This window comes from Saccopteryx leptura, chromosome 3, assembly GCF_036850995.1.
Source record: "Saccopteryx leptura isolate mSacLep1 chromosome 3, mSacLep1_pri_phased_curated, whole genome shotgun sequence".
NCBI classification, from domain to species: domain Eukaryota; kingdom Metazoa; phylum Chordata; class Mammalia; order Chiroptera; family Emballonuridae; genus Saccopteryx; species Saccopteryx leptura.
Window position 1 is genome coordinate 60,059,110 of NC_089505.1, and position 23,987 is coordinate 60,083,096.

The following is a 23,987-nucleotide window of genomic DNA, read 5'->3' on the forward strand; positions in this document are numbered from 1 at the left end:
TTTGAAGCTTCCTCCCCCAGCCAACCCTTAGAATCTTGAACTCCACAGCTGGGTCTGGTCCCAGGAGCTACCTTCCTCCACTGCTGGAGAGATCATGCCTTTTCCAGACCTGTATGTGCCCTCAGGGATCCATAGCAAGAAAACCAGATGGCCTTGAAGGAGACAGCTTACATCAGGCCAGGAAGAGGCCAGGAAGTCGGGGAGAGTGACGGTGAGAAGACTGATTTCCCCAAATGTTCCCACCATCAGTAGAAACACCTTCAGGCTTTTCTACAAAACTGTGGGGACCTCTAGTGGCAAGAGAGCCATGCTGCTTCCATCTAGAACCAGAGTGAAGTCCCCGCTTCCCAGGAGCCCTAACTTTGGAATTTAGATCTTCAATTCAGCAAATACAGTGTAAAGTCATGGTGCACTTTTGACCAGTCACAGGAAAGCAACAAAAGATGATAGAAATGTAAAATCTGCACCAAATAAAAGGAAAACTCTCCCAGTTTCATACCTATTCAGTGCAGTAGCTATCCCGTATAGCCTCTACAGACTCGTCACTGACTGATGGCCTACCAGAACGGGGTTTCTCCACCAAACTGCCGGTTTCCTTCAACTGCTTATCCCTCCGAGTAATGTTATTCCTATGTGGTGGCGCTTTGTTATAAACGCGTCGATATTCACATAGCATTTTGGTCACGGATTCAAATTTAGTAAGCCACAGACCACACTGAACTTTCCTCTGTACCGTCCACATCTCGACTGACATGGCCGTGGGCTGCTCCGCCATGTACATGGTGTTATGTCATCGTCTGCGCACATACTGCCACATCATCCTACAGAAACTGGGAGGGTTTTCCTTTTATTTGGTGTAGATTTCACATTTCTATTGTCTTTTATTGCTTTCCTGTGACCGGTCAAAAGTGCACCATGACTTTATGGACACACTGTATTTACTGAGCTCCTACTACTTGCGAGGCCCTGTTCTAGACACTGAAAACACAGCCATAAAAAGTACCTGGACTCATGGCTCCCAAACTCCACCCCATACAGCCAGGCCAGTCAAAAGCACATAAATGTCCAACTTAGTCTTTATTGACGATTTTACCTTGGGGCCACCAGTGCTAACAGATGGAAGGGTGAGAGGCACCTTTATGCGTATCAGGATGCCAGAACACCCCTCAGAAATGAATAAATCCGGTTATACAACTTATATAGCGGTTGGGAGGAGTGGAGGAAGGGGTACTGTATATATAGAAATTTAACTGGAGTTTCTTCAGCAATAGGGCACGGTGCTGCTGAAGAGGACAATGTGCAGGGTCAGCCACTGATCTGGACCCCCTCCGCCTCAGTCAGAGGGTAGATCTCAATGGCCTCCACCAGGGGCAGCGTCTCCACTGCAGTCTCCATTACTGCCAGGCCAACAGCAGCCTCTGCCTCTGCCAGCTGCTGCCGCACAGCTGCCTGATGCTGCTGTTGGTGGGTCTTGCGGTGTTTCCACAGGTTGGAGAAGGAGCGGTAGCTCTTGCCACAGTCAGGGCAGGAGTAGGGCCGTTCGCCCGTGTGAATGCGGCGATGTTCTGCCAGGCGCATGGAGATGGCAAAGGCCTTGCCACACACTTCACAGGCAAAGGGCCGCTCACCCGTGTGTAGGCGCCGGTGGTCCTTCAGGTGGGTACTCTGACGGAAGGCCTTGCCACAGTCTGGACACGGGTAGGGCCGCTCGCCTGTGTGGATGCGCCGGTGCACCTGCAGTGACGTCTCTGTGCTGAAGAGCTTCTTGCACTCACTGCACTCCAGGCCCCGGCGTCGAGCAGGGGCTGCAGTGCCTGCAGGGGCTGTAGCAGCAGTGCCTGCAAGGGCCACAGGGGACGCCACTGGCGTGCGAGTGGCTCTTGGGGCCCGGGGCGCTGGGGGCTCCTTAGCTAGGACCTCTCCAGGCCCAGCAGCTGCATGGGCCGCCTCATGTGCTTGCAGCCGAGCAGCTGAGCCCACTTTTTTGCCACAGGTACCACACTCAAAGCGCCTTGGGCCCTGAGCAGCAGCAGCTGCACAGCGGTGTTCACGGAGGCGCAGTGAGGAAGGGAAGGCAGCCCCACAGGATGGGCAGCGGTGAGGCTGGCGCCCAGCATGGGCCACAAGCTGGTGCACTTCCAGCAGCCGGCGCAGCAAGAAGGAGCGGGGGCACTCGCGACACTTGTAGGGGTACTCGCCAGTGTGGTGGTAGCGGTGCATGAGCAGACGATAGGGGCGGTGAAAACGCACGCCGCACTCCTGGCAGCGGTAGGGGAAGTGCTGGGCATGCACCAGGCGATGCTGCCTCAGTGTGGAGCTTTGTGTGAAAGCCTTGCCGCAGTCCCCACACCGGTAGGGCCGTTCCCCCGTGTGTGTGAGCCGGTGGCGGGCCAGGTTGGCAGGCGAGTTGAAGGGCTTAGAGCAGTCTGGGCAGGGGAAGGGCCGTTCGCCTGTGTGTGTGCGCAAATGGTTTCGCACATGAGACTTCTTCTTGAACATCTTGCCACAAATGCCACACTTATGGCGCCGTTCTAGCCGGTGCACAAAACGCTGGTGCCGGGTGAGCTGTAATGCCTTGCCAAACTCACGGCTGCATAGTAGGCAGCGGTAGGTGCCTGGGGCAGCAGGCTCTGCTGAGCTCTCTTCAGACATGGGGGGCTCTGAAACCTCTGGCTCTCCAGTTTCTGCTGAAGCTGGCTCAGAGAAACCAGTAACAGGCTCCTCTGGTGGGACTGGTGTTGAGGGTAAAGGGACACCTCCCACCCCGTGGGTACGCCGATGATAAAGGAACTTGGTAAGGTTGACAAAGTTCTTTCCACATGGACACGAATGCAGAGGATTTGGGGTGTGGGCTCGCCGATGGGCCAGGAGGAGGGCCTCTGTCCCAAAGGCCAGACCACAGTCCACACAAAGGAAGTGAGACTCACTGCTGTGGTCTCCGAGGTGCTGGTCCAGACTGGAAGGACTAGGGAAGACACGACTGCACAGGGGGCACTTAAAGACACCCTCCCGGTGACTCCGCAGGTGCTGTTGTAGCTGGTGAGGTGAGAGAAAGAGCTGATCACAGGCTGAGCAAAAGAGCTCCTGGGTGGCTGCCCCACCTGGCTCTCCACTGTTGTTCTTCCGGGCCTTGCGTCCCCGGCGATCACGGCCAATGGCTTCACCATTGCGCAGCTCATAACTGTGGTCAGAGGATGGTAGGGGATCAGGCTGAGTCACAGGCACCTCTGCAGGTGAGGAGGTCAGGGTCTCCTGCTGCAAGGCAGGCTCCTCAGACTCTGGGGCAGGAGCAGGAAAATGAGTGGCCTGGTGCTCCAGAAAGTCAGCTGGCAGCTGGAAGAGCTGGGAGCACTCAGAGCACTTGTAGAGAAGCAGCTCCACCTCAGTCACCACCTCAGTGGTGGTGGCAGCAGCAGAAGAGACAGCTGCCCCTTCCCCTCCCTCTTCTGTTTTGCGGTATGAGTGCTCCACGGCCACACGGGCTGGACCCATGGGAGATCCTAGGACAACTGGGGGCCCCAGAATAACTGGGGCCTGAGACTTGGTGGGAGTGGCCCTGAGGTGCGTCTGGCGGTGGTTCAGCCAGAGCTCCTGGCTGGCGAAGAGAGCCTTGCAATCAACACATTCATAGTGGATGGTACTGGAGCTTAGGGCAGGCACCTTAGGTGGTGGCTCAGCTGGCACTGCCTCCTGGGGCGCCATCATTTTCAGGTGCAGTTCCTGGTGCTCCAGGAGCTGGCTGGGTGACAAGAGCAGCTGCCCACACTCTAGGCACTGGTACTGGCTCTCCTGCACTACAGTCTGATAGAGGCCTGTGCCAGAAGCTGCCTCTGTGGCCACAGTGACTCCAGGGTCGGCCACACCCACAAGCTCAAAGTGCTGCTGAGGCACGTGGGAGTTCTGGTGCATGAGCACCTCCTCCAGGGAGCCATAAAGCTGGTTGCACTCTGAGCAGACAAAGCGATGTTCAATGTACAGGACCGTCTCCTCTGATTCCTCAGTCATGGTGGCAGCAAGACCCTGGGCTGGGAAAAGGAACATTTGGAGACAAATCACAACTAAGCCACTGCTTTCTCAGTCCTTCCCAGGAACAATTCTTTCCATTTACCATCTGCCCCACCTAGACCTAGATCCCCCTCTAACTTCTTATGACCATTTTTCCACTCCTACTGCACCCCCCACCCAATTTTTCCTCTCCCAAACACACGAGAGCACCAAGCACAAAATCTTCCCAGCAGCCCCTTCCTGGTGAATCTACCCAAGTCTCACGTCCGAATCAACCGGAATCAAACTCCACCCACCAGATCCTTATAACCTCATTCTCCATTGCCCAATGCTCCACCAGTCACACAGGAACCCATGTCCTCTCCACTGAGACCTCCTTCCACTGATTCTTCTCGCTATTAACTTACTACCCCATTCTTGCTCACAGACATTCAGGGGAGTCCACAAAGCTCTAACAACCTGCTTCTTCCAGCCTCGCTCGTCCTCTGCTCCTTCCCCTTAGCCCCCAAACTTTTTACACCCAGACCACTCAAATTGTCCAATGTCCCACCCCTTTCAGCGCCCTCACATTGTGCAACTTCTCTCCTTTAATCACAACTCCTGCTACCCATCTCACTCTCTGCCTCTGGTGCCCAGGACCTTCACATCAGACTATCCCTTCTTCTATTCGACTTTTCTCACATTGGCCTCTTCAAAAAAAGGCCTAATCTCCTGTCTGAAATACCCAAACCCATCTTCACAAATACCTAACCCTTTCTTCATATCTAGACCCTTCCCCCTATTCTAACTTGTGTCCCCAGACACTCTTCACATCAATCACTTTTTCTTTACACTGAAACCTCATCTACAATTCTAATTCTCCTCTGGGATATCCAGATACACTATACATATTGGCTTAAAGCCCTTGTCTTCATTTACAATCACCCCAACCCATTCAGGAACTCCCAGATCCTCTTTTCACATTTTTTTCTTCTCTGAAAAAATGTCCCTTACCACCCTAACCCACTGTAGGGATACCCTTATCAACCCAAGCTCTTCTTTACAAAAAGACACACCCTAACCCATTCTGGGATATCCAGGACCCCGCCCCCCTTTCACATTATTAACCTAACCTTTCATTTCTTTTTTTTTTTAAAGAGCCCCTCTCGTCTGACCAGTAGGTGGCACAGTGGATAGAGCATAGGACTGGGAAGTGGAGGACCCAGGTTTGAAACCCTGAGGTGGCCAACTTGAGCGCGGGCTCATCCAGCTTGAGTGCGGTTTGCTGGCTTGAGCATGGGATCATAGACATGACCCCATGGTCGCTGGCTTGAGCCCAAAGGTCGCTGGCTTGAGCAAGGGGTCACTTGCTCCCCCCACCAAGGCACATATGAGAAAACAGTCAACGAACCAACTAAGGTGCTGCAACAAAGAACTGATGCTTCTCCTCTCCCTTCCAGTCTCTGTCCCTATCTGTCCTTCTCTCTGTCTGTCACACACACACACACACACACACACACACACACACAAAACCCCTTCTCACCCTAACCCATTCCAGGGACACTCAGCACCCTCTTGTAACTTAATTTCCCTTCTTTGCAAAAAGACCCCTCGCCCCCCCCCCCCTCCCACCTAATTCAGGGATATCCAAACTACCCTTCATAATAACTTGAATCCCTTTCACACAGAGACCGTCCCACTGCCCAAGTTCCTTTTAGGGATCCCCAGATCCTCTCTTCCTATGCAGAATCCCCCACCCACCCTAGCCCCTGACAGAGCTTAGCCAGGTCCCTCTTCCTCACATCCGGACCCTCTCACTAGCCAACCTATTACATACTCTGGGGATACCCAGGATTCCTAACTTCTTATCAAACTAACAGATCATTCTCATTTAAGTGATATTCAGACACTCTGCGCCCCTAGCACACAGATCTCTCTTACCACCCAACACCCATCCAGGAAGACCCAATTTCCACTCTTCACGACCTAATTCCCTGCACTTTTCAAAAGGACTTACCTCCACGCAACCTATTCTAGAAACACCTATGCACCCTTTTCACATAACTCTTCTTTGCACTGAGACCCCTCTCATCCCATTCCAAGGAAACCCAATCCCCCTTCAGTTTGGTTTAAGCCCTCTTCACAATAATGTGATCCCATTCTTCATACTTGGACCTTTCCCTCAGCTCTAAAACTACCCTCCGGGGAGGTCCGTTTCCCAGTATCTTTTCACATCAAGACCTCTCTCACCGGCCTAATTCTTCCCAGGTATACCTTGCTGTTCACGTCAACTCATCACCTCTTTTCTCACGCCCTAAACCTCCCGAGACAATCAAAGAACCTCGACCCGTCTACCCCCTTTCGGTCCTGGGCTGTCCGACTGCCAAGCCCTTTGCTCCAACACCCCCGGAGACGCTCTTGGGGACAGCTCTAACGCCTCCCTTCCCACCCAGGATCCTCCCAAACCTCCGCCCGAGCCCCGACCCTTCCCACTCAGCCCCATTACTCGACTCTAGCCCCCTTTCCCACACACTGCCCCAGCCCGGCCCCCGCCCTGCGGCCCGCGAGGCCCGCCGCCGGTTGGTGCTGCTTCTTACTCACCGCCGCCGCGCACCCCCTCCGGCCCTCAGTGCGCAGGCGGGGTGCCGACAGCAGGCCGCAGGGGAGGGTGAGCAGTTGGGCCGGCTCTACGCGCGCGCGCGTGCCCGTCCGCTCTCACCCGCCTCCGCTGTCTCGCACACCCCGGGCCCAGGCCCGGGGAGCCGCTCCCCTCGCGCGGCCACCCTAGCGCTGCGCCCTCTCTAGCTCCCGCCGTTGCCTCTCGCCTGCTCCAGAGCCTCGCTCTCGCCCGCAATCGCCCTCAGCAACGCCCCTCCCACCTTCTTCCTCGGCCGCCGCGCGGACGTCCAAACGTGACCAATCATCGTCCGTCTTGCCCCTGCCGTTCGGCCAATCGGCGCTAACGTCCCCGAGCCTTGGGCCAATAGTATGGAGCGTTTGGAACCCCTTCAGCGCCCAACCAATCCTCTAGCAACGTTTCCTCGCCGGCTGGTACCGTTGATAGTGCCCGCCCCCTTAAGTGCCCTGGAGGATGCTCCTCCTCGTCGACTCCGTTTGACGGCTCAGAAGGGGGAGGACAACGTGATGATGTCAGACAGCGGAGTGAGGCTGCGGGCACCATCTTGGGGACACAGAGGGAAGTTGCTGGGGGTCAAGGGGGAAAGTAGGGGTAATTGAGGCCTGCGACACCTAGAGGGCCAGGGCGGGGGCGGGGGCTTGAGGGCCCCCGATGAACGAAGGGAGGAAACTGCAGCATCAATCACAGTCAGGGCGGAAAAGGTGGAATCAAGGCTCCTGAATCATTTTGCCATGAAGAGAGGAATAAAGGCAGCGTGAAGGCAGAGGAGAAACTCTTGACACTTGGGAGGTGGGAGAAGTGTCCAGGGAAAAAGCATGAAGAGAGGGAATCTGAGGGAACGAGGAAAACCTGAAGGAGAAAATGGAAAATGGAGAAAAAGGAAAAGCGGAGGTAGGCAGTTTTCATTTGAAGAAACATAGTGTAGGGGATAAATAACCTAAAGGACAACCAGGGTGAGAACCTGAAGGAAGTGACCCTGTGGTGGATGGACACGACTCTGCTTCCTTCCAGGGTACCTTCCGGGTTGACTCCTCCAGTGTAGGGAAGATAGAATCCTCTTGTGTCTATGGGGCTTTGGCTGGCCCTACTCACCATCCCCTTATGGCCCTCAGGGCCTTGGAAATGAGTTGCCCCAATCAGAACTGTTATGTTTCTAGAGCTACTTCCTAAACCCAAGGACAAAGGAGCTGCAAGAGATTGACTTAGTGTACCTTCCCTACCCTCCATTTCTCAGATGAATAACTGAGTCTCCCAGGAATTGGTCATACACTTTCCTGAGGTAAAACTACTAGTGGAATTAAAACACAGCATAAGCCCTGGCCGGTTGGCTCAGCGGTAGAGCGTCGGCCTAGCGTGCGGAGGACCCGGGTTCGATTCCCGGCCAGGGCACACAGGAGAAGCGCCCATTTGCTTCTCCACCCCTCCGCCGCGCTTTCCTCTCTGTCTCTCTCTTCCCCTCCCACAGCCAAGGCTCCATTGGAGCAAAGATGACCTGGGCGCTGGGGATGGCTCTGTGGCCTCTGCCTCAGGCGCTAGAGTGGCTCTGGTCGCAACATGGCGACGCCCAGCATGGGCAGAGCGGTCGCCCCTGGTGGGCGTGCCGGGTGGATCCCGGTCGGGCCCATGCGGGAGTCTGTCTGACTGTCTCTCCCTGTTTCTAGCTTCAGAAAAATGAAAAAAAACAAAACAAAAACACAGCATAAGACCTAGGTGTGACATTTCAGTCACAATTTTACTGTCATTCAATTGGTTTCTACTTGGGGGGCCTAATTTTGCACTAGATTAAACTCCCTAATACCAGACCCACATAATTAAAACAGGCTGCTTGGATTGGATTGGAGTGTTGACCCTGCCTAGCTATTGCTTTGGTCTGGTCAACTCCCCTGTACCTGTTTCACTATCTGTGAAATGGAGATAATGTCCTCTGTCCCGTATGGTTGTGAGGCACAGAATAAAAGCTATATAAGACTTAGTTTTATTAGGATCTCAAGTGATTATCAGCTAGTAGGCCCTGAGTGTGTTCAGTGTTCAGTATTGTGCTCAGTGCTTTCAGTGTAGTGTTCAGGGTTTTTGTTTTGTTTTGTTTTTTTACAGAGACAGAGAGTCAGATAGAGGGATAGATAGGGACAGACAGACAGGAACGGAGAGAGATAAGAAGCATCAATCATCAGTTTTTCGTTGTGACACCTTAGTTGTTCATTGATTGCTTTCTCATATGTGCCTTGACCGCGGACCTTCAGCAGACTGAGTAACCCCTTGCTTGAGCCAGCGACCTTGGGTCCAAGCTGGTGAGCTTTTGCTCAAACCAGATGAGCCTGCGCTCAAGCTGGTGACCTCAGGTCTCGAATCTGGGTCTTCCGCATCCCAGTCCGACGCTCTATCCACTGCGCCACTGCCTGGTCAGGTGTATTGAGTTTAATCCTCTTAACAAAGGGAGGATATTCTCATTTTACAAAACAACAAAACTGAGGCCCAGATAAGTAACTTGTCCATATTAGGGGGAGACAGCCAGTATTCTGACCCAGGAGTTTTTCAAGGTTTACAGCCATGACCCCCAGGCTCTGCTTCCTGACAGATTGGACCCAGTGGCATGTTGAATGGATAAATGCTAGAAGTAGAGAAAAGAAATTAGAAGGAATCAGTGAGCTCTAAAACGGTAACCTGGGTTTTCCCTCAGGGCGAAAACACCTCGGGCCAGAGCTCGAGAACTTGGAAGTTCTCACTCCTTCTGCAGTCACCTCTCCCCACTTGAAAATGCCATCCAGCTTGGCTAGTCAGGCCCTTTTCTGCTCTGACCTGCTTTTATCTCCCAGTTTATCTGTGTTGGCTAGTTCCTTTCTCTTCAGATGATACAGGAGTAGGCTGAAGGCTGGGTCAGTCTTTCCAGAGGTGGTGACATGGGATTAGGACTTCTGGGACAGGTTCAATTTAGAGGACAGGCATTCTACGCTGGTGTCCCTGCATAAGCAAAGGCCTAGAGGCAGGCGTGAGTCTGGGCTTTCAGGCCTAGCTGAAGCTGAGGATGGGAGACCATACATGTTGCCCAGATAGGGTGAGAATGTATGTGCAACATTGGTGGTCCTTCAGGGTCAGATGTATGTTGGGGATGCTCCACATGCCAGCTGCAGAGGGCTTCCCATGCCAGGCCAGTGCGAGAATTGCCATGTGCCATATGTGTGCTTGAGGCATGCAGTCACATGTGCTGGGGTATTGCACGTGAGTTGTCAGTGTTCCTCCCCATTACAAGTGATGGGGGTGGTGGTGAGTCACAGGCTCAGCCTTCAGTACCAACTGTCATATCCTTCCCCCCAGATTTCAACCCCCCATCCAGCCGTGCACCACCTATCCCCACTCTGAGATCTGTCTGTCTCTGCTTCTCTTCCATCCCCCTGCCCTGCTCAGCTCCCTCCTGAGGGGGAGGATGTCTCCCACTTTGATTGGCTTTACCCTCTAGCTCCCTGCCCTTTCTCACTGCCTCTCTTCAGGTGACTGGAGGACCTAGGGCCTCTACTCCCCACTCACTCATCTCTATGGGTCTCAAGGATTTCTCTATGGAGAATTTCCATATTTACTATCCATCCATTTATCTCTGTGGGAGCCATTTCTATTTCTGGGGGCTTCTCTCTTATCTTTATGTCCTGGCCACTTCTGCCTCAGTGGGCCTCTTGTGTCTACATCCTTGTCTTTATGGGCTCCTTGATGTCTGTGGGCCTCCCCCTCATTTCTGTGACCTTGTTTCACTCTCCTTGCCTCCCCCATCTTTGTGATGTGCTTTTTTGTTCCAGTTTCTGTCAGCCTCTTCTACCCATGGCCTTCTCTCATTGTCATGGACCACTCTCTATCCCAGGGGTCCCCAAACTACGGCCCACGGGCCGCATGCGGCCCCCTGAGGCCATTTATCCGGCCCCCGCCACACACCCGGAAGGGGCACCTCTTTCATTGGTGGTCAGTGAGAGGAGCATAGTTCCCATTGAAATACTGGTCAGTTTGTTGATTTAAATTTACTTGTTCTCTCGCCTGACCTGTGGTGGCGCAGTGGGATGGAGCGTCGACCTGGAACACTGAGGTTGCCGGTTCGAAGCCTTGGGCTTGCCTGGTCAAGACACATATGGGAGTTGATGCTTCCTGCTCCTCCCCCTTCTCTCTCTCTCACTCCTCTCTCTCTAAAAAAAAAAAAATCAATAAATTTACTTGTTCTCTATTTTAAATATTGTATTCATTCCCATTTTGTTTTTTTACTTTAAAATAAGATATGTGTAGTGTGCATAGGGATTTGTTCATAGTTTTTTGATAGTCCGGCCCTCCAATGGTCTGAGGGACAGTGAACTGGCCCCCTGTGTAAAAAGTTTGGGGACCCCTGCTCTATCCCCAAGAAGGACTTTCTGTTCTCATAGGCCTTTCTCCAGCTTCACAGGTATTCTCTGGGTCCACAGCTGCCCTGTCTCTGAAGTCCTTTGCTTGCCACTGTGGTTTGCTTTCTTGTCTCCATGTGCATTTTTCTTTTTTCTCTGGGCTTTTCCCTGTCCTTGTCCTTGTGGGGTTTGTGGACCTTGGCCCAACTTTGTGGGTCTTGATGGCTGTCTTTCCGTGTCTTTGCATGTTTCTTCATCCCTGTAAACCCTCTCCTCTAGCGGCATGGCCTTCTCCTCAGGTATCCCTGCCTCTCATCTCCTCTGCTCCTGTGCCCAAGGTGGCATGGCATGGTGGAGAGGGTGGCCTTGGGGGTGGGCCTTCTGTCCAATGCAGGGCCTTTTCCTCATCAGCATTCTCCTCGCAGGCCCCCCAGCCTGGACCAATACGGCTGGCCTCCCCTCCCCCCACCTCAATCCCCTCCCTTTTCTCTTTCTGCCTGCCTCCCTCCCTTCCTCTAGCCCGCCTCTCTCCTGCCTCCCTCATCTCTCCGCCCCCCCCCCCCCCAGCTCCAGGACCCAGCGCGGGTGGCTGGCAGGCGGACAGGCAGGCAGCAGCCTCAGAGGGGAGAAGGAGAGGTGGCCGTGGCAGCAGCGGGCAGTGGTGACGGCCAGCAGCAGGGAGGCTGGCCCAGCTGGGGATCCGGAGCTGGAGGCTGATCCTCGAAGGGGACCAGGAATCAGTGTGGCCAGGCCTTCCCACCCAGGCCCTGCACTGGGCACCCTCAGGACACCCCACCCTGCTCTGCCATCCTCTTTTACGCTCTTCTCTTCATCTTCCCCTTCCTTGTCCCCTCCCTTCTCCCTATCTCTCCACCTTGCCTGCCCCCTTCGTGGTTCTCTGGGTCTCCCAGCATCCCAGCCTCCCCAGCCCCTCCACTCTCCAGCCTCTCCCTGCCCCCAGCATGCTTTTACCCTGGGGGCTGAGGGCTTGAGAACTCTGGGCACTTGCCTCATCCCTGGCAGGGCCAAAGCTGGGGGGAGGGGGGAAGGGGTGACCCCCTCCCCCCTATCAAGCCCTCCCTTCCCCCACTTCTCCTGATGGCTGGCTTCCTTGTCTCCACCCAGTCCTCACCCCCAGTGGCCCCCCCAGGACGGCCAGGCTAGGGGAGGGGGCGGGGGCCCTTTTCTGGGCCGGTTCCCCCTCCCCCGGCTTTGCCTGTGCCCCCTCCTTCCCGTTTTCACCTTCCTCTCCTCCCTCCTTCCCCTCCATTTGCTCCTTCGCCCTCTCCTCTCTCCCCTTCTCTCCTCCATTTTCTCCTTTCCCTTTCCTCCCCTCCCTGACCCACCCTCTCCTCTTCCACCTGTCCATCCTCCCTGCTCCTGGGGAGGCCCCCATTTTGGATTAGTTGGGGGCACTGCCAGAGGCAGGGGAGGGGGCCCTGTGGACAGCCCCCCCCCCCCCCCCCCCCCCCCCCCCCGCTAGCCACACCACCACCCAGTGCCAGAGCATCTCCCACTGTCGTTCCTCGGCCTCCAGGGAGCCCAGCCCCTCCGTCCTACCAGGATCCGTAAGTGTCTGCAGGGCAGGGGTTGGGCTGGGGCCCACCGGGTCCTGGAAGGCTGAACTCACTACTGCCTGCTGGGGGGAAGCAGGGCGGGCTCCCGCTCCCGGAACTGGCAAATACCCTCCCCCACCAGGGGCCTGCCATCTCCCCAACCTCCATTCCCCGTGGCCCTTTCTCACCCCATCTCGGTACACAGCTCACCCTTGCTCCTTAGTTTCTGTGGTCCCGAGGGGGCTGACTGGCCCTTACGGTCTCACTCTTTCTCCGGACTCTGGCACGTCTCCGCTCCTGCTGTCTCCTGCCTGAGTCCACGGAGACCAGCTCTGCTTGCTCTCACCGTTTCCATCTCCTTCTTCTTTCTTGTAAGCTTTATCCTCTCTGCCTGCCGTGGACCCGTCCCGTCCCCGTCCCCGTCCCAATCCCATCAGTCTCTATCTCCTGGAAATGTCTTTCCATTTTTGAATCTCCATTTCATGGGGTTCTTGGACCTCTCTCTGGTTCTAACTTCTCCCTTTTTTGCCATTAGTCTAATCATTTTTTGGTATGTCTCTGTTGATCTCTCTCTCCCAACTCCCCCGTCTCGTCTCTTGTCTCTTTTGGAGGCTGCCATACCAAGCTTAGCCCTCTTGCCACCTACCTCTGTCTACTCCATGCTCTGCCTGGGCCTCTGCTCACCTGGCCTCCACACTCTTTAACCCTGGCCTTGGAGGCTGTCTTCTTTCTCTCACTTTTCTGCTTTCTTCCCCAGATTCACTCTGGGTCCATCCCCTCCACTGCTCACTCCTTAGGTGCTTCCTCACTCCACGGGCCACTTTGTGACTTTGTCTTTTCTTTGCCTTGGTGGTCTTACCAACCACTCCCTCATCCTCTTTCCGCTTCTCCCCCCACACCCAAGTTCCCGCCGTGCCTGCATGCACCCTGAGTGGGTGCACCTCTGTGCAGACTTGCTCCCCTAATATGGGTGTTTGCCTTGCCCCTGCCTGTGTCCCTTCAGCTCACTCCCTCTCCCCTCTCCGTGACTCCCTGTCTGCCCTGACTCTCACTCCCTGTCTCTACTGTTTTGTGAGTTTGTCTCTGTCCCAATCTGTCTCTCTCAATCTTGTGTCTTCTTGCTTACCCCTTCTTCTGTAGATCTGCTGTGTGGCCCTGACATACTTTTTCTCTTTCTGAGGAGTCCTCTCATTCTTTTCAGAGTATTGCGATTTTTTACTTCCCACACTTCTCGTACCTGTCATCATTTTTTGGCCCTGTCTCTTACCATATTTGCCTTCTCTAAGTCAGTCTGTCCTCACATCTTTGATATGAATATCAGTATCTCCCTTGCCCACTTGTATGTCTCCCTTTCCCGGAAGGGCCCCTAACTCAGCCCCTTGTGCTTCGTTTTGGCTGCTGTGTTTCAGCCTAAGTCCTTGAGTCTTGAGGTTCAGGCCTGCTGATTTCCCTGCCTCCCCTCTCCCACCCTCTGGTCTCTGTCTCCTTTGGTGGCTTCTAGGCGATGTCTGTGTGTTCTTCTGTCTCGTTTAGTCCCAGTTACTTCCTTTTAGGTCTTGTATGTCTGTCTCTTTCTGCTCCTACCTGTGTCTGACACCTGTGGGCCCCCTCCCTTTCGGCCGCTGTCTCTTCCTCAGTCTTTCATCTGCTAGTCCCTGCTCCCTGATCTGCCCCAGAAGCCCTTGATGTCTCAGGATGACACCCTTGCTCCTGCCACTCCCCTAGCCCCAGTCTCCACTTCCCTCCCCTGTGGGTTCTCCTGGCTCTCTCAGTTTTCCTTGCTGCTCTACCCTGGACAAGCCTTCACCTTAGATCCAAATTGCAGTCTGCAGTCCCCAGTCTGTTCAGCATGTCCTTTCACATCCCAGCCTGTCTTCTCAGAAGCCCCCGAGAGAGAGACGGACAGACTGACTTGCTCAAGGTCACATGGGAGAGCAGGACTGATGGAGTCCCCTGCTGCCCTGCTTAGGTTTTCCTGGCCAGAAGAGACAGTCTGAAGTGTTGCATTATGTCTCTGCCTGCCCCTAGCAGTTTCTCTGCCATCTCACTAGCTTAAGCCCTCCTTGGGGATTAGATGGGATGCAGGGAGATCTCAAGGCTCATCTCCCAGCACTCTGGGCCTCACAGTAACCCTGTACCATGGAAACCCAGTATTCTCCCCTTGGGGCATGGCCTTTGTCCAGGGAGAGCTGCACACTTGGTCCAACTCATCCCTGCCGGTGGTTGCCTTGCAGAAGGCTGGTGTACTTGTAGGAATCTCTAACTTGCTGCAGGTGGGGGATAATTATGGGAAGCAAAGATGCACTGTCTCTTCCCAATCTTTAGCTCCCCAGAGCAGGTGGGGGCTATGGTTTGGCACCTTCTTTGGCAACAGTGCACTCCCTGTTATACTTTTACCTTCCTTCTCTCTTCAGTGGCATCTTAAGTGGGTTTGTGTCTCTCCTCAGTCTCTGCTTCCTTTTCTGTTCTGTCTCTCTGTCTTGATTTCCATCTCTTCTACCTGCCCAGCCCTGTCTCCATCTCCATGTCTCTGTGTTCCTGTCTCTTCCCTCCTTCTCTCTCCCAGTCCTCTCTTTATCTTCCTGTAACTCCTCTGTTTCTCCATTTCTAGCCTCATTTCCCTGTTTCTTATCATCTTTCTGGTCCCTTATATTTCTGCCTATTTTTCTTTTTATTTTTCTGATTATCTTCATATTTCCTCCTCTTAGCCTTTCTTTCTCTTTCTGTCTCTTCCCCCTCCCCTTTCTTTCTTTACTCTTTTTAGCCCCTAAGCTGCTTGAGTTCATCCATGTGTCTCCATATCCCCCCCACATGCTATGTTTCCTCATTCCCGGATACTCTACCCTCCAGACCCTGGATGTCTAGGCCTCTCTCCCTGTGGAATTGTGGGAACCAGGGACTTCAGGAAGGTGGCAAGTGAGGCCTGGGAGGGGTTGCCTAGCAACCACTGCATCCTCTCCAGCTGGTTTCTGTTGCCTAGTAACGGCTGCCTGCCCGGAGACAAGGGCAGGACTGGGTTGGGGGTGGCACTTCTTGATTTCCCATTGGGGTGGGGCTGGTCCCTGGAATTCTCTCTTACCTGAGATCCATATCATGTCTCCCTTCCAGTTTGGTAGCTGTGAATATTCTCCAGCAGTGGCTTTCCCACTCTGTACCTGAGTGCTGTGTGCTTTTCCCTGATAGTGTTTCTTGAGCCTGAGCTTCCTTCCTTGCGATGCTCTCAGTACTATCTTGTCGGCTTCTAATGAGAGCAGGGCCCTTCAGAACTCACTCACAATGTTCCAGGGTCTGTGGTTACCACCCTGCCCAGCAGTTGTCCAAAGGGGCTCTGAGGCCCCCATCAGCAGTCTCCCCATGGTCTGTCCCTGCAGGTGGCAAGTGGGGGCCGCGGCAGCTGCGTCCCCATGAGGAGGGGAGGAAGATGCCGGCTGAGCTGCTGCTGCTGCTGATTGTCGCCTTTGCCAGCCCCAGCTGCCAGGTGCTCTCATCACTGCGCATGGGTGAGGCCCTGCAGCCCTCCCCTGTCTCTGCAGAGACCCTCCTATCAGGCCTGTGGCTCTTGTTTAGGAACCCAGCCTGGCCATTTCCTTAGGACCCAGGGATCTGGGCTTCCGGTCTCAGCTTTCCTTGGGGACAAGGAGCAGCAGCCCCCAGCTCCTTCATTCCTGGACCCAGGAGTCCAGACCCCCAGTTCTCTTTAGCCTCAGATCCAGCAGCCTAGACCCTAGTCCCCATCCCCACTCACCTCATGATCTTGGAGTCTGGTCCCCAACCCCTGTGTCCCCTCAGCTGCAATCCTGGACGACCAGACAGTGTGTGGCCGTGGCGAGCGTCTGGCCCTAGCCCTGGCCCGGGAGCAGATCAACGGGATCATCGAGGTCCCAGCCAAGGCCCGAGTAGAAGTAGACATCTTTGAGCTGCAGCGGGACAGCCAGTACGAGACCACGGACACCAGTGAGCAGGGCCACGGGGGCGTGGGGTGAGGCTGGGCAGGCTAGTAGCCCTCAGTGCATCCCTCGGCCTCCACCTCCTCAGCTCGCCTTGTCCTCTTTTAGTTCCATCGGCCGCTTTCGTTATGTCAGCTTTGCTTTCCTCCCAGAGATGGTGCTGCTGGGTGGGCATGGGGAGGGGAGGAGCACCGGGCCCGGTCCCACCATGGAAGAGCTGAGGGCGTCATTTGAAAAATAAGCTTCATGGCCATCCAGGAGGGCACTTAGTCCTCAGAGCTGAGTAATGAGGGGCCCAGGCAGTAAGGCAGGGGCCTCGGGGGCAAGGTTAGTGAAGGCATTCTGGAAAAGGCTAAACTGAAGCTGAGTACAGAAGGGTGAGCAAGATATATAGAAACAGTGGTGTTGTTGCTCAAAGTAAGCCACATAGTAGGGGTTCGTAAGTATATGTTGAATATTGTGGACTGAGCGAATATTAACAGGTGTTTATTGAACAGATAGGGTTGTAGATCTTTGGGAGAAGTTGCCTTCAAAGGTATTTTAGACAGATTTCTTTATCTCAGGCCTTATCAGAGCCTTTATTGTGTTCATGTGTATTTTAAACCACTGAGAGGCAGAATGAGGTATAATATTTCCTGGGCTTTTTGAATGGTATAGCACAGAATACAAATTGGGAGAAGCCAGTATAGAGGGTGATGAGGCAAATGGTGTTCCAAGCATGTGCTTGTAGTCTGAAGCTGGCAAGGAGGGAAGGAGGAAGTATTCAAAACCAAGGAACAAGGTGTGGGGTTGCACCCATCCTGACCACTTGGACTAAGGACACATTTGGGGAGGATCATGAGAAATGTCTAAGCTGGAGTGTGACTGGGCAGTGGGATGAAATGTTGGGCAGATTGGCAGGCCAGCTCCAGGAGGCCTGCAGCAGTAGGCTGGAAGATGCGGCCTTCGCCTGTAGGCATTGGGGAGTCACTGATGGGTTTAGACCAGGGAGCTTGTGAAAGTGAATCTGGCTTGACCAGGCGATTGCACAGTGGATAGAGTGTTGGCTTGGGACACTGAGGACCCAGGTTCAAAACCCCAAGGTTGCTGGCTTAAGTATAGGCTCACCAGCTTGAGTGCAGGGTCACCGGCTTGAGCATGGGATTATAGACATGACCCTATGGTTGCTGACATGAGCCCAAAGGTTGCTGGCTTGAAGCCCAGTGGTCACTGGCTTGAGCAAGGAGTCACTGGCTCAGCTGGAGAACCCCTGGGCAAAGCACATATGAGAAATGAATCAATGAACAACTAAGGTGCCACAACTATGAGTTGATGCTTCTCATCTCTCTCCCTTTCTGTCTGAATGTCTCTCTTAAAAAAAAAGAAAGAAAGAGAATCTGGAAATTAGATTCAGATGATCAGTGAGTAGGCTGGTACACACCTGAGTTGAGAGCCCAGAAGTAGAGCAGGGGAGGAGGGGTTGAAGAGAATGGGACAGATATGAAAAAATTTGAGAACAAAGAGATAGGATTTGGTGTCCAATTGGCTATTGGGAGAAAAATTGAAGGCAAGGGTCATTTCCAGGTATTTGGTTTATGTAAATGGCAGGGCCCTCACCAATGTGGAAGGCGCTGAGGGAGCAAGCTTGGAGGAAGGTAAGGCATTTAATAATGATACTTTTTTTTTGAATGTGGTGGAAACCCAGCTCAGATTATCTTAAGGAAGAAAGAACTTACAGTGCACATCATCACTGAAAATATTAATTTCAGGCACAGATGGATCCAGTTACTCAAATGATGTCCTAGGATTGTTTCAGGCATGGCTAGACCCAGGCACTCAAACGATATTTCAGGAATCTCTCTGTCTTCATTTCTGGGTCCTGCTTTCCTTTCTAGGTTAACTTCATTTCCAGGAATGCCCGCCCCAACTGGTGGCAGAATAGCCCCAACAGCTCAGAATTTACACCTCACCAGTTCAGCCAACCCAGTAATAATTGTAGAAGACCTCGGGAAGGCTCTCCATGGCCTGGTTTGAGCCCATCTCAGTTTCTGCTCATCTCTGTGGCCAGGATGATAGGGTTCTGTGATCCTGGGTCGGGTGACAATCAGTCCTAGGAGCCACATGGTTCCCTGAGGAAAAGTTAGGGTTCTGCCTTGAGAATGGGCACTGGACAGGCAAAGCAGCAGCAGCTTCTACTTTCCAGTCTTGAGATGCACGCATGTTTAAAGGGAAAGGAGTAGAAGAAAGCAGAGCAAGTAAATGCTACAGAAGAATGGTGTTTTAGATGTAGAGTGTAAAGGGGACAGATTTGAGGTGGAGGGGGTGTTGAATGTGCCCTAGGTTGTAGCATGGTTAGGCTGAGGAAGATGAAGGCTGAGGAACCTGACACTGGGTTTACAGCCAGAAGGAAGCCCCTGGTACTTCCTCTTATCCCGTCCTTTGTTTTTCTCGGATTTGACCTATCCCTGTGTTGTCATTTCTCCCGGTCTTTCTCTATCTTGTGCTCCCTCCTTATGTCCAGGAAGTGGCAAGGATTTGGCCTCTGGGTCCACATGGTGGAGGAGTGTCCGTTCCATTCCTGGGCTGGGGTGGTTCCCGGGGAGGTGGGGACAGAGAGGAGAGAAAGGGTCCTTGACTCTGCCATCTCTTCCCGCTCCTCGCAGTGTGTCAGATCCTGCCCAAGGGGGTCGTGTCTGTCCTGGGGCCCTCCTCCAGCCCTGCATCTGCTTCTACCGTGAGCCATATCTGTGGGGAGAAGGAGGTGAGGTGGGGTGAGGGGTCCCTGGGAGGTGAGGGTGGGAGGGAGGGAGCAGGCTAGAAGCAAAGGCTCCTTCTCTGTCCAGATCCCCCACATCAAGGTGGGTCCCGAGGAGACACCTCGCCTTCAGTACCTCCGTTTCGCGTCTGTCAGCTTGTATCCCAGTAATGAGGACGTCAGCCTGGCGGTCTCCCGAATCCTCAAGTCCTTCAACTACCCCTCGGCCAGCCTCATCTGCGCCAAGGCCGAGTGTGAGGGAGGAAAATGAATTTTTTGTTTTCTGTTCCCCAAACTCCCTTCCCAGGTGATCTGGTCTCCCACACAGTCACTGTTGCCCCCTGGTTGGAACTCCTGGAGGACCCAGCCATAACTCTCCTAGTCCCCACTCTTCCTTCCCCTTCAGTTCCCCTTCAGTAACCCAGAACTCTGGTTCCACTGACCCCCTCCCCCCACGTTCCCAAAAGGGACCATTTAGCTTATAGATAGTGCTAAGTGCTAAGTACCTGCCGGGTACAAGGACCGCGCTAGGCCTAGGCGTGGTCCCTGACTTCATGGAGCCGCAGGGCCAGTGGAAGACACAGTTACTGAGCAGCTGTGATGTGGAGAGACGTGCTCCGTTAGGAGTTGAGCAGGGGCTGTGGAGCACAAAGGTCTGGGAGGTTCATAGCCCAGATCCCAAGGAAAGGAACATCTTAGCTGGACCTGAAGGGTGGGGAGGCAGGGAGGAGTGTGGGAGCATGTTCTGAGAGAGGGCATGGCAGGGTAGGGTTGTAAGCCAGTGTGTACGGCCCCTTTGAGAGGCTCACAGGTGCTCCCTAGAGTAGGAGTGTGAGAGTCAGGAACAGGACACGTCGGTGGCTCATGATCATGCAGGGCCTTGTGTTATGTCCTGATGACTGTAAAGGTTCCCACACAAGGTTGGCAAGGGGGCATGGCCCCATGTGTATTGCAGGAAGCAGTCTTTGGCTGCAGCGCAGTAAGGGGCAGCGGGGTGGTGCTAGTTAGGGCCCAAGTGGTAGTAGCGGGATGAAAAGAAGAGTCATGAGGGACAAGGAGAGCAGAGTCATGGACAGTGACCAGGTCCTACCTGAGGAGGAGTGGACAGTCAATCTAGGGGCACATGTTGGTTTAGAGGTATCTTTGAGACATTCGGGCAGAGCTGTTTGAGAAACTCATGGGTCTGTGGGTATGTTGCTGGAGAGAGAGGGTTGCTCAGTAACCTCCAGGAAGAATTCCTGTTTTAAAGGTTTACTGAATACCTACTCCGTGCCAGGCGTTATTTTTGGTGTTAGGGATATGGCAGCTTGCAAGTCAGGCTGGAATATCAGTTTGACAAGCTAGGTGATGAACAGTAGTGAGGATGTTGTTTAGTCAGAAGGAATAAGTCCTGTGGGCAAATATATGAGGGTGGTGGGGATTGGGCGTGCTGGAATAAGAGGGGCAGTTTGAAGTGGGGTGGTGGGTGCGGGTGATATGAGGACAGATCTGTAGGTGATAAGGGCAGGAGCTGTGTGGGGGATCTGGGAGAAGAGTGCTCCAGGCAGAGGGAACAGCCAGTGCAAAGGCCAAAGGACAGTGTGTGAGACATCAAGAAGACTTGTGTGGCTGGAAAGAATGAATGACAAAGGGAGGTGAGGTCAGGAGATACTGAGGGGGGTGAGCAGACGGAGTGGGGCCTTGCAGGCTCTGTCCTAGCAAGAAGCTGTTAGAGGGTTGAGAGCAGAGAACGGACACATACATTGGCTTTACATTGTTCTGGCGGCAGGGTAGCAAACAGAATCTCTGGGGACAAGTGTGGCTATTGTAACAGGCGAGAGATGGCATTGGCTTGGGCCAGGGTGGTGAGGGTAGCGTGGTGTGATTCAGTGGGGTCTGATGTGTTTTGAAGGTAGAGCTTGCATAGATTGGGTGTGGGTGTGATAAAGAGGAGGCCAGACTGCCGTCGAGGGTTTTGGCCTGAGAGACTGACAGGCTGGAGTTGTTCACTGACCTGGGAGACCTGCTGGTTTCGGTGAAAAGAGCAGAATTTGGCTTTGCACGTGTGAGTGTGAGAGGCCTGTCAAACGAATCAGTAGGTGCAGAAAGGTGGCAGGAGGCAATCTGTAGGTTGGGAGGAAGTATAGGTTGATATTTTAATTTGGGATGACCCAGGCATCAGGTTCCTGGGTCCAGTATCCCAAGACAGCCAGCTGCACTCTGGACGGACAGCTGCCCCCATCTCTTGAGTGCACCCTCATCCTCTCCCAGTTACCCCATGGTGGTGAGGAGGAGGGAATGTTTGCTCCATACTAGGCACACGGAGGTGCTCTAATCTGGACCGTCCTCCCCCCCAGGCCTGCTGCGATTGGAAGAGCTGGTGCGAGGCTTCCTCATCTCCAAGGAGACACTGTCAGTGAGGATGCTGGATGACAGCCGGGACCCCACGCCACTGCTTAAGGAGATCCGTGACGACAAGGTGTCCACCATTATCATCGACGCTAATGCCTCCATCTCCCACCTCATCCTCCGTAAGGTGGGTTCCCCATCTCTAATTTCCTACAGGGTCAGGGGCAGAAACTTGGGGGACAGAGCATCACCCAATGCCCACAGGCTTTGGTGGTCACATGGGGGTATGGAAGCCTGCTTCCTACGTGCAGATTATAATCATGAAGTTGTCTTTTGGCTCAGCTTCTCCCTGGTTGTACCCCTAGTTGGACCCTGGACAGTCAACTCCCCTCCCTGTGAATAGCTGATGTCTCGCTGGGTGATTGTGAGAGTTAATGAGTGAATGGTGGGAAAAGTGCATGGGGCAGTACCTGGTCCAGACTAGGGGAGCTTGCTAGTATCTTTATTAAGTGTGTGTCCTGCTCTATGTTGAGGTGCTTTGCATGTATTCTTTAGTTTGGTTCTCAGCCACCCTGTGGGCAGGTATGGTGATCATTTGTGGATGAAGAAGCTGGGGTTCCTCGGTGGGGGACGGACTGGCATCAGCACCAGAACCATCTGTCACTGCCTGGCCACATGGCATCCACCAGTGACCCACATTAATTCATCATTCATTGCTTCCCTGCTCTCAATTGTTCGTAATCTAATATGTATTATTTATTTTTCTCCAGTTAAAAAAATTAAAACCGTGTGTTACTGATGATTATAGTTTATAGGAAGAAGTATGGACAGAATCCATAGGATTCTGGAGGCGGGATGGCTAGGAGAAAAGATTTTGGGCTCAGGAGGCAGGCAGGCCTGGGCTGAGACCCTGGCCCTCCCTCCTGTGTGAGCCAAGGGACCAGTGTTCACTTTCCTCTCAAGCCTGTATGTCTGTGTTGTGGAATGGGCTGTAACACACGTGATAACAGCTCCAGACACTCAGGCAATGCAACCTGGTGCCATTCAATGTTCTGATGACCATGGGGACAGGATTGGGCACTGCTGGCCTGGAAAGGTCTTCTAGCTTTGTTCTCTTCTAGGACTGTGAGAAAGAGGGCTCAAAAACGTGAATCTTGAGAGTCAGATTGGCTGCCTTTTGCTGCAGAGTGCTTTTTAAAGATCGCAGGGAAGGTTTATGACCTGGGACTAGGTTGAGCCTTACGCATTAGCAGTCCAAACCTGGCTTTGGGGCAGCACTGGTGTTAAGGTTAATCCTACTCACCTGCCCTGACTCTGAGGTATCCCTTTGCCTGTCTCCAGAGGGCAGTCTTTTCAGTGACCTAAAGAGGGACACAGGCATTCAAGGGCACCATTCTCTCCTCCAACAAAAACTATGTCCCACCCGGGCCACCAATCAGTGCTGTTGAATGTGAAGGGTCAAGGTCTCCCTCTGCCCGCATGTGTTATCTCTTCTCTGTCTCTCTCTGTCTCTGGGTGTTTCTTACTGTATTCCCCACAGGGTGTCTTCTCACCAGGCTTATCTCTAAATATCTCCTTCCCTCTCGGCTTCTTCCCACTTCTGCTTGTGGATCTCCACTTCTCTGGTCGCTTCTTTTCCTGCCCGTGATCTCCAGGCCTCGGAGCTGGGAATGACCTCAGCGTTTTATAAGTACATCCTCACTACCATGGTGCGTACCCCCACAGCCCTGCTGCCCCATTCCCTCCCGTGGCCTTTGCACCAGGGGGACCTGGTCCCAGGCCTCACCTCTCTTCTCGGCCCAGGACTTCCCTATCCTACACCTGGATGGGATTGTGGAGGACTCCTCCAACATCCTGGGCTTCTCCATGTTCAACACCACGCACCCCTTCTACCCGGAGTTTGTGCGCAGCCTCAACATGTCCTGGAGGGAGAACTGTGAAGCCAGCACCTACCCGGGCCCTGCGGTGAGTGTGCACCCTTGCCTCTGCACGCAGACATGCTGGGGCCCCTTCATATTTCTGCCAGTTCATGCTTGGAACCTCCGGTGCTCCCACTCACTCTCTGAGTACATGCCGTGTGGCCTCACTCTGAGGTGATTCTGACCCTGGCCGTTTCCCCACCTGACATACTGCCCCAGTGTGTGGCAGGAGGTGCCTCTGCTTCCCCCGCACATGCGCACCTCAGGGCCTTTGTGCTCCCTCCCCTCGCTGCTTCACATGCACTTCCCCAGAGAGCCAACGACTCACTCCCTCATCACCAAGTCATTGCTCAAATGCCCCTCAGTTCTAAGACCTTCCTTGGTCCCCCTATTTAAAATATGGGAAACTCCCCACTATGTAGCCCCTTTCCCTGCTATATTTTTCTCCATAGCACCTGTCTTTGCTTATCTAATTACCATGTGGCTTGCTCTATATTTTGCGTAGATATAGATACAGATATATAGATTG

General features: G+C 53.7%; 2 protein-coding genes across 7 annotated transcripts in view; one reads left to right on the forward strand and one right to left on the reverse strand.

Annotated features, from left to right (window-relative positions):
- Positions 1–1,058: 1,058 nt before the first annotated feature.
- On the reverse strand, positions 1,059–6,855 carry ZNF574 (zinc finger protein 574). 2 transcript variants are annotated; one of them, XM_066373635.1, is made up of 2 exons: positions 6,704–6,855; positions 1,059–4,025 (listed from the first exon to the last, which is right to left on the reverse strand). In XM_066373635.1, exon 2 carries the CDS (start codon positions 4,003–4,005, stop codon positions 1,306–1,308), a length of 2,700 nt encoding a protein of 899 aa, XP_066229732.1. In that variant the 5' UTR covers positions 4,006–4,025; positions 6,704–6,855; the 3' UTR covers positions 1,059–1,305. The 2 variants fall into 2 exon arrangements, with proteins under 2 accessions (XP_066229732.1, XP_066229731.1); XM_066373634.1 differs by having other exon boundaries at positions 6,586–6,855.
- A 289-nt stretch (positions 6,856–7,144) lies between these two features.
- GRIK5 (glutamate ionotropic receptor kainate type subunit 5) overlaps positions 7,145–23,987 on the forward strand; it is a 68,711-nt gene continuing 51,868 nt past the window's right edge. The window contains exons 1-8 of one of the 5 annotated variants that reach the window (XM_066373628.1): positions 7,148–7,513; positions 15,902–16,030; positions 16,320–16,484; positions 19,120–19,217; positions 19,300–19,465; positions 21,548–21,726; positions 23,195–23,248; positions 23,343–23,504. In XM_066373628.1, coding sequence (XP_066229725.1) covers positions 7,438–7,513; positions 15,902–16,030; positions 16,320–16,484; positions 19,120–19,217; positions 19,300–19,465; positions 21,548–21,726; positions 23,195–23,248; positions 23,343–23,504 — 1,029 coding nt within the window. In that variant the 5' untranslated portion in view covers positions 7,148–7,437. Of the gene's footprint in view, positions 7,514–12,458; positions 12,543–15,901; positions 16,031–16,319; positions 16,485–19,119; positions 19,218–19,299; positions 19,466–21,547; positions 21,727–23,194; positions 23,249–23,342; positions 23,505–23,987 lie in introns of those variants that run through there. The other 4 variants (XM_066373630.1, XM_066373631.1, XM_066373629.1 and 1 more) reach the window with 4 other exon arrangements.

What these genes read in the sequence shown, in the direction of transcription:
- ZNF574 (XM_066373635.1), bottom strand. Translation starts at nt 4,005, where the DNA reads ATGACTGAGGAATCAGAGGAGACGGTCCTGTACATTGAACATCGCTTT.